The 10,339-nt window shown below is 32.2% G+C and overlaps 1 protein-coding gene across 3 annotated transcripts in view; it reads left to right on the plus strand.

Moving 5' to 3' along the window:
• Positions 1-10,173, plus strand: part of LOC143231909 (transcriptional repressor p66-beta-like) — a 29,997-nt gene extending 19,824 nt beyond the window's left edge. For all 3 annotated transcript variants that reach the window (XM_076466734.1, XM_076466735.1, XM_076466733.1), the window contains 2 exons: positions 2,929-3,141; positions 8,327-10,173. In XM_076466734.1, coding sequence (XP_076322849.1) covers positions 2,968-3,141; positions 8,327-9,226 — 1,074 coding nt within the window. In that variant the 5' untranslated portion in view covers positions 2,929-2,967 and the 3' untranslated portion in view covers positions 9,227-10,173. The remainder of the gene's footprint in view (positions 1-2,928; positions 3,142-8,326) is intronic.
• The last annotated feature ends 166 nt before the right edge of the window (positions 10,174-10,339 follow it).

Here is a 10,339-nt window from a genome sequence, read left to right on the forward strand (position 1 = left end):
ACTGAAATTGTCAAATAATGCAAAATGTAAGATACCCAATGCACTAAAATTTGAAAATATTGAGCAACATTTAGTCATGAAGAATTATTTCACAAGAAATGTAATCTGTGATGTAACATAAAATTAAAATTGTCCAACAGTTTTACAGAATAATTAAAAGTTAATAAATGATGCTAGTATACCGGTATCTTAATTTGTTAGTGGCTACCTAACTTTATAAATTTTGAACAAATCAGAATTCTCTGTGTACCATATCCAGTCAAGGTTTCTTCCTTGCTTCTCCTCTCCTAGTGGCACAGTGGTGTGCCTGCAGACTTACAACACTAGAAACCAGGTTTTGATACTGGTGGTGGGCAGAGCACAGATAGCACATTGTATAACTTTATGTTTAACTTGAAACAAATCAAAACTCTCCTTTTTGATACCAAAAATATTTAATGACAGTGTGTTTTATATATCCCTGGTAGTAAACTGATTAAACTAGTGATTTAAGGATAATAACATGTTTCATACAGCTCTAGTAGTGGTCTGATGAAGTTGAAAATTTAAGAACATTAATGTGTTTTATAGAGTGATACATTAATCACTTTAGACTTGTGAAGTAAGTCAACTTCTAACCTACACAGTCTCTCCTTCCTCTTGTCTTTCTTTTCTCTTCCTTGTTAGTTTTCTGTGTAACACTTGAAAGCTGTATCACAAATTATTACAAAATGTGAAATATAAACTTCATTTTAATTTGTTACTTATCATGTGCAGTGTATATCTCTATTCTGTTACTTATCATGTGCAGTGTATATCTCTGTTCTGTTACTTATCATGTGCAGTGTATATCTCTGTTCTGTTACTTATCACGTGAAGTGTATATCTCTGTTCTGTTACTTATGTGCAGTGTATATATCTATTCTGTTACTTATCATGTGCAGTGTATATCTCTGTTCTGTTACTTATCATGTGCAGTGTATATCTCTGTTCTGTTACTTATGTGCAGTGTATATCTCTGCTCTGTTACTTATCATGTGCAGTGTATATCTCTGTTCTGTTACTTATGTGCAGTGTATATCTCTATTCTGTTACTTATCATGTGCAGTGTATATCTCTGTTCTGTTACTTATGTGCAGTGTATATCTCTATTCTGTTACTTATCATGTGCAGTGTATATCTCTGTTCTGTTACTTATGTGCAGTGTATATCTCTGTTCTGTTACTTATCATGTGCAGTGTATATCTCTGTTCTGTTACTTATCATGTGCAGTGTATATCTCTGTTCTGTTATTTATCATGTGCAGTGTATATCTCTGTTCTGTTACTTATCATGTGCAGTGTATATCTCTGTTCTGTTATTTATCATGTGCAGTGTATATCTCTGTTCTGTTATTTATCATGTGCAGTGTATATCTCTGTTCTGTTACTTATCATGTGCAGTGTATATCTCTGTTCTGTTACTTATCATGTGCAGTGTATATCTCTGTTCTGTTACTTATCATATGCACTGTATATCTGTTCTGTTACTTATGTGCAGTGTATATGAATTTTATATTTACATTTTGAATAATGTAACGTATTGCATTAGAAAGTAGAATAGTTAAGTAATCTCATAAAAATATTGATTTTTTATTGATATGTAAATTTTGCTCATAGTGAAGAAGAAAATATACGTTTGAAGTACATTATAAAACTGTTGTTGGTTTATTTTTAGACTTTCTGCTTAAACAAATAGTCTTTCAAACTCTGCTATGTTTATTAACTAGAGAATCGGGTTTAGACTACAGTCAAGAGTTTTTAATACGTTAAGTTGTTTTGTTTCTTTCAAAATTTACATTAAATACACAGTACTGTTTGAGGAACAAGTGTACCTTATCAAAATTTACATTAAATACACAGTACTGTTTGAGGAACAAGTGTACCTTATCAAAATTTACATTAAATACACAGTACTGTTTAAGGGACAAGTGTACCTTATCAAAATTTACATTAAATACACAGTACTGTTTGAGGGACAAGTGTACCTTATCAAAATTTACATTAAATACACAGTACTGTTTGAGGGACAAGTGTACCTTATCAAAATTTACATTAAATACACAGTACTGTTTGAGGGACAAGTGTACCTTATCAAAATTTACATTAAGTACACAGTACTGTTTGAGGGACAAGTGTACCTTAAATGGATATTAATAGCTACCCAAAATAAGGAAAGGTTAATTAGGCTTGGCAATAACCAAACTTGTATTTACTGTAACCAAAACTTCCCTTCTTACTACAGTTTGTCAATGTAATTGCTAACATGGTAATATAAGAAAGTAAATGTCTTGTAATTTTCATGATGAATATTGGTTACTTTATAGACATTATAATAGTATGTTTTATTCCAATACATAAATTTCAGTTATTCAGAAATTACTGATTTAAGATTTCCAAGTTTGATTAAAATTAAATCTTCACTGAAGAATGTTTCATTTACGTCTTTCAACTTTCCTAAAGAACAAATATTGTCACAATAATATTGAATTGACACTTAACCTGTAAGAATGTTTTGATTCTTCAGTTTATATTGGAGAGTTTCTACATTGTCTTATATTGATAAAGAAACACAAATCCTTAAACAGTTTAATGTTATTGACTGTAAAAGTAATTATATTTGTAGATGGACTGTAATTTTTGTTATTTTCAGGAACAGGGTTTAGTAAAAATAAATTGTAATAATACATATAAAGTGCTAAAAAATTTGTTTGTTTACACAAGTGTGGCATTTTTCATTGGTTAGGCTTGGCACATGGCAAGTGGGCTAGTCAGCTTAGACACAAAACAGATAAGTAAAACTGTACATAAATAGTTTATTGTTCAGTGAAGTACTAATTAACAAATATTTATACACTTAGCATATTGTGTCTGATTTGAATTTTTGTATATTTTACTTTTTCTTTTTAAGATAAGGAATCAAAATCTCCAAGGATCATCCTCAGTTCTGATGGGATCTAAAAGTGGATTACATTCAACTTTACCTGCAAATGTAATGATGCGACCAGGTGTGGGACCACCTTCTCGAATTCATGTAACCACACCACCTAATGTTGTAATGGGTTATCCAGCCTCAAACAGGTCAAGCAGTCACCAAATAAACAGTGGACATGCCTTGTCTTTGGTGAGTGTAATAATTACTGAGAGATTTTACCAAGAAGTATTAAATTTATTTATTTGTGTTCTATATGTCCTAAGAATAAAATTTGTATTTAATCAACCTTTTGGTTTATTTGCCTTTAGTAATAATTATAACTTATTAAAAGTATGTAAAAATTCTTATTTAAGTATGTCTCAAGGAAGATCATAAAATAATTTCAAACTTCCCATATGTTTCAAGTCTCTGTATGTTTTTAATGCTTTTAAATAAAGGGATATTCCCCCACATTGAAATTTTTTAATAAATTCTGATATATATCTGCACATAGATTAGTTTGATTGTTTTGCACATTTGTGTGTCAGTGTTGCATGTCTTGAGCTACCTCATACTTGTAAAACATGCTTAACATAAACTTTAGTAGTACATGATGATGATATGATGTGACAATAACCCTCTACCAATAGGAGGGTGAAATAACCTCCTTGTACATTAGTTCTCTTTAACTCTTTCCATGTGAGTACATATTTCCCTACATGTCATCATGGAATAGGAATAAATATGGCACCAAAATGTAGTTAATAAGTCAAATTTTAATACAAGTTTTAAGTTCTTAATTTCATTACAGTTTGTATTTAAAAATTCTTCAATTTTTCCTAGTGTGAGAACTGTGACATTTGTTCTCTCGATATTTCCCATTCTTTATTTAGTAATTAGTATAGAACTTAACATGAATTACTTAATATAATATTGTTATTATTCAAGCAAAGTAGAATTTTTATAGCTTTCAATCTTATTTGGTGTAATAACCATAAACTAGAAAATCAGATCCCTCTTGCCACATTATCTCTCTAAAAAATTGTCAATAATTATATTTACTATTTAGTACTGCATTACTTAGTACCAGTAAAAAGCAAGTTTTACTTTGTCAAATGATCTATTTTACATTGTTTTCTGTATAGAGAAACATTTGATGAGTTTAACTGAATTTGTAATGGCTCTTACATTGCACAGTTAAAAAGCTACAAAATTATGATAGTTATAGGACATTGCTTTTGACATGTTATTATTCTGTGTTTTTATGTGCATTATTTAATTAATTATTTAGTGCAGTAATGCTGTTAGAATAAAAACAAATGTGGTTAAGTTTCACTGATAGTTGACTGCAAAAGAAGAAAAAAAATCCAGGTAAGTACTATATTTTTTTGTTTTTCATGTCTAGTCTTTATTTATTATTAAAAAAAGTAATCAAATTGTTTTAATTAAAATCTTTTAGTTTATGTTAGGTAAAACATAAAAGAATAACTAGGAAAATATTTAAGGTATTACTTTGAGCAGCCTGTGGATTATATAATGTGAGCTACATGTTCAGTGATTGATTTACTTATGTGACAGAATTATTAGGTATACACAGTTGAAAGAATAATAAAGCAATCAAACTTAAGCATAAACAGGTGTATATTTTTATGAGCTTTAAGCTATTTATGATAAAGAAGTGTTGTTTCATGTCACTATATGAAGTTGTTTTAGTTAGGTAAAAAAGGATAATTTAGATTTATTTTGTATGGTGGTTACAAGGTTGGTCAATATCACCAATCTTGCAGAGTTAGGGTAGAAACAGTTACAAATAAAATGTGAAGTTTTACAGGAAGAAATATTTTTGAAATTTTTCTTGAGGGTTTAGAAATTATGCAAATGAAATCTGACAGTTTACTGATGAAGAAAAATCACTTTGCAGTCAGAACATTCAACACTTTGACTTAATAATTTGCACAGACATTTGTAGTGAAAATACTTGACTAAAAATTCTGTTTTTAGTCTACAAGATACTTGTAATACTTACTGAAAACTTGCAGAATATCATGAAGATAACCAAACATTAATCATCTATGCATGAGAATTCCGTAGTGTACACGTCACAAAGTTTTTGGTGACTTGTATTGAAAATTTAATTAAATTATTTTTGTTTATGTTTACCAATTAGTATGTGAAAAATGTTTCATATTTTCTTTCTCTAAGAATCTCTCTCTTCCTTTATTTATTCATCACCCCTCCAGTAAGTGTGAAATTTAAGGTAAATTACCCACTGTTGAATTATTATTGCTCAGACAAACCAAATTTTTATAGTCTACAATCTTGTTTAGTCACAGAGCAATCAAACTGGACCCCTCTTGTCCCACCCATCTTTCATATCCTCTCCTTCAGGATTTGTTAAAAGTTCTATCTTGTGTTTAATAATATAACTAATAGAAAGCTAGTGCTTTAATCTGTAAAATGATGTATTATATTACACTGTTTTATGAACAGAAAAATGTAAATTTTTCTTTGAGTGTCAGTTTAGTTCCCATGGGAAGCATACTGACTAGCTTGTATGAATTGTTTAGTTCCCATGGGAAGCATACTGACTAGCTTGTATGAATTGTTTAGTTCCCATGGGAAGCATACTGACTAGCTTGTATGAATTGTTTAGTTCCCATGGGAAGCATACTGACTAGCTTGTATGAATTGTTTAGTTCCCATGGGAAGCATACTGACTAGCTTGTATGAATTGTTTAGTTCCCATGGGAAGCAGACTAGCTTGTATGAATTGTTTAGTTCCCATGGGAAGCATACTGACTAGCTTGTATGAATTGTTTAGTTCCCATGGGAAGCATACTGACTAGCTTGTATGAATTGTTTAGTTCCCATGGGAAGCATACTGACTAGCTTGTATGAATTGTTTAGTTCCCATGGGAAGCATACTGACTAGCTTGTATGAATTGTTTAGTTCCCATGGGAAGCATACTGACTAGCTTGTATGAATTGTTTAGTTCCCATGGGAAGCATACTGACTAGCTTGTATGAATTGTTTAGTTCCCATGGGAAGCATACTGACTAGCTTGTATGAATTGTTTAGTTCCCATGGGAAGCATACTGACTAGCTTGTATGAATTGTTTAGTTCCCATGGGAAGCATACTGACTAGCTTGTATGAATTGTTTAGTTCCCATGGGAAGCATACTGACTAGCTTGTATGAATTGTTTAGTTCCCATGGGAAGCATACTGACTAGCTTGTATGAATTGTTTAGTTCCCATGGGAAGCATACTGACTAGCTTGTATGAATTGTTTAGTTCCCATGGGAAGCATACTGACTAGCTTGTATGAATTGTTTAGTTCCCATGGGAAGCATACTGACTAGCTTGTATGAATTTGTAACGACTCTTGTCATATAGTTAGAAAGCCAGAAAAATTGTTACAGTTAGGGGATATGTCTGTTTTTTGTATGTTATTATTCTGTGTCCTTTGATGCATTATTTAATTTAATAAAAATTTAGTACATTATGACCATTAGTATAAAAACGTAGGGTTAAGTGTTGTTGACAGCAAAAAAAAAAGGATGACCCAAGTAAGTACTTCATTTTTTATTTTTCGTGTATATTCTTTCCATATATATTATTGTAAAAGTAACTAAAATGTAAAATGAATAATAATATAATAAAAATGTTTCATGAGGCATGCACACAAGTAGCTCAGGGTAACTTGTGGGTAATGTAATTCATTAGAGTAATGTGAGTTCTACCTTATGGCACATTAGTTGTCATATCCTGTTGTGGAACCTCTTTGGCCAGCAAACACCTGGCTTTCTCTACTTCAGCATTTGGCATCTAGACCCTCTTTCTCATCCCAGCCACACATCTTTTTCACCCAGGATTGTTATCCCTTCATCTGCAGTTATGAAACTTGTCCAGTTAACTTCTCTCAGAAATGATCTATCCAACTGTGTAGCCTTTTTTTTTTTTTAACTTCATTTCCACCATCTTTCTGCTTTGCCTTTCTATCAGTGAAAGTGGTTTCTTGATGTTGGGCCATTTTGCTGTTCTACTGTGGATTATCTTTCAGTGTTTTCAATTTTACCTTTCTTGTTTCTGATGAATTTCTTTTTTCCCCCTCTTACTCTTTCCTCACTTGATATCCTTCCACCTTAACTGACCCCTATTCCTGACTGGGGTCTTAATGTGGTTTTAAACTCTCTCACACAAGCTCCTTTAGAGTTCATTATACCATCTTTCCCTGAAGACAGTTTTTCCTTTTTGTATGTGGTCATTGTCATTTGGAGGTATGTACCATTAATGCTTCTCACTTTCTCTTTCAAAATATTTACTTCTTTACTTTAACTAGGCCTTTCATCCTAGTACTTCAGCTACTCAGAAAAGAGAGAGTTCTTTATTTTTAATCTCACTCCAAGACAAGAAAAATCAAAGAATCTTTTTATATGAACACAGTTAAACTTTCACTAAACAGAGATTCTGGATTAGAGGAAAGTAACCTGTGGCAACCATTGGTTTAATCTGCAGGAAATCTCTCCAGTAAGAAATGGCGATAATCGAACCGATCTTAACATGCTCTCCACAATCCACCATGACACTATTAAAGATTGATAGCACCTGGTGCATGCACACACACACACAAACAGTGACCTGAAGACGAAAGACTTTTGAAACATCATCCTTTACGCTTGTGTCTCCACAACAGGCTGGTGCCATCCTTTGTAGAAGGTTTCATCATAATACTCTGCCTAAACAATCTATTATAGAATGGGTAATAGTTAGTTTGGTAAATATTTCTACTGTGAGGAGGAAAAACACCAAGGGATGTCAGTGACCCCACCTCCATCCCAGGTCCAATAATGGTTGAAAGGTTATTCAACTGACGTCATCACAGATTTATTCATCAGTTTTTCTTTTCAGTTGTGAGTTGCATGCTAAAGTTATAACTATACATTAATGATATTCTAGTGTCTCAAATGCGAATATGTTTGCATTCTTAATGTTTACTTCAGTCTGTTTCACATAATTTACAAGCAATGAAATTTTATCTGCATAATGAATGATTCTCAATAGTTATAATTCCCTAACTTTAATAAAAGTTTGAAGCAAATTGTAAAGGAAACTATAAGCTGTCTACTGTTTTTTCTTTCTATATATATATATATATATATATATATATATATATATTATTAAAGTACATTTGTTACATTTCTGTGTACTCTAGAAAAAATTGTATGTGGTGCATTTCTGCTTCTCAAGTGATTTTTGAATAAAACCAAAGTTTAGATCTTAACAGTCTGCTGATTTGATGAAGTAGGTCTTTCACCTGTTTTAAAGTATCAGATTTCAGGTATTAATCATTAATTTTTTTAGTTATACTTAGTAATACCAATTTTATTTTCAGCTTCAATCTTCAGCAAGCATATCTCCTCAAATTTCACAAGGAAGTGAAAGGGTAGACAACCAGACACCTGCCCAGCGACAGGCTGTGGCTAAGCTGGCTCTTCGTAAACAGTTAGAGAAAACGCTACTTCAGATTCCACCGCCCAAGCCTCCACCCCCTGAAATGCACTTCATTCCTAATGCTAACAACCAGGAATTCATATGTCTTTTAGGGTTAGAGAAGGTTGTGGATTTTACAATGCATGATAGCACTGGAACAAAATCTCCTCCAGACCCATTCTTTTGTGTTCAGTGTGGCACGGACTTTACTCCTGTTTGGAAGTGGCAAGATACGTTCGCAGACTTTGGAAAGAAAAGAACGTCTGTGATCTGTGAAACATGCGTTACTACAAATATCAAAAAGGCTTTGAAAGCAGAGCATACTAATCGTTTGAAAACTGCCTTTGTGAAAGCTCTCCAACAAGAACAAGAAATAGAACAAAATATGTCTCTTGTTATTCCGAGCCCTCCACCTTCCACCTCGCCTTTGACGCCACCTCTCAACTCCATTCAAACGACGGTGTTTTCAAACAGTCATGGAACCCCTCCACCCTCCTCTCATAGTCCCATTCCGAGAATTGGCATTTCTAATCCCAGTGCTGCCTTTCTGCAGCAATTGCCCAATTTAACTCCAGCACAGCAATCTATCCTGCAGGCCCAAGCACATCAGCTCCATCAACTTGCTCAAAGTTTGCCTCAGCCTGCTCATATGCTTCCCTTTAACCCATTACTACCCCAGCCATATTCCTATCAAATGCTAGGAAAATCGGCAATCACCTCCACTGACTTACAGCGCCAATATCTGTTGGACATGATCCCTTCTCGCCCTCTTCCTCAAAGTTCAACAAACTGGAAATCTTGATCCAGTTGGATTTGGTTAATCACTTTTTAAAAAATCTTTTTTTTCATTCAATAATTATTTCTGGTTGTGACTAAAAATATGTCTAGTTTGTGAATACATTTTGTTTCATCATAACTGTAGAATTCTTTTTTTTTTAATCTACCCTGTGTTACATCTTGCAGACCTTTATCCAATGTTGTAGGAATGAATTCACAGTTCTTTTCCTACCTGCTCTATGGCAGTAGTAGTTTATTTCCTGTGTGGAACACTTTCTGTTGTTCATCTGGTGTTTGCTACATCATTGCAAAGTCTCTAAACAAAGTTGATTATGATTTTGTGATATTTGTTTATATATTAGCATCATCCAAAAGTGGCTTGTGGAAATTCTTAGACCTTCCACTCTTAAGTTACACAATTTATTAATCTTTATACATACACACACACACACGTTACAGATATCCAGTATTTCAAGCTTATGAAATTAAAACTTTTTTTTAATTCACTTTTAATTGTCATGAAATATGGAATGACATAAAACTTGATTTGCATAATCAAATGTTTTTAGTGTAACTGAATCAATGAATATGAAAGTTTTCAGTATTTATCCCAACTTTTTATGGAAGCCTATTACATGCTGAAAATATTAGGTAATCGTGTGAAATTTGTTGTAGATTCTATAATACAGTGAAAGGGTTTAATATTAGATACAGCAAAGTATTTTAATTTCTATACAATTGTAAATAATTTTCCACCTTGTAAATTATGTATGCATTTTTTTCACTAGTTTCTTAAAACATCAAATGTATTTTGTGATGTTTAAGTTTTTAATATAATTTAATATTTCATTTGTAAATTCAGAAACATTGAGTTATGACAGTTTTTTCAATTATTTAAAGTCTTGTGTACATACTTATGTTGCACTTTAACCTATTATTATGAAAAAATAAAAATACAATCATTTCTGACAATATTTGTGGAATTTCCTACCACAGTTTATAAAGAAGCATCCATTGTGTAACATCTTCCTGTTGTCACTTGTAAATTTTGACAAAATTAAGTTCTTTATGAGCTGTGTTCCCACCTTTTTTTGGAAAAATGGTTTAGAGTCTGAAGTGATACAAAAAAAATACACAA

This window comes from Tachypleus tridentatus, chromosome 11, assembly GCF_004210375.1.
Source record: "Tachypleus tridentatus isolate NWPU-2018 chromosome 11, ASM421037v1, whole genome shotgun sequence".
Lineage (NCBI taxonomy): Eukaryota > Metazoa > Arthropoda > Merostomata > Xiphosura > Limulidae > Tachypleus > Tachypleus tridentatus.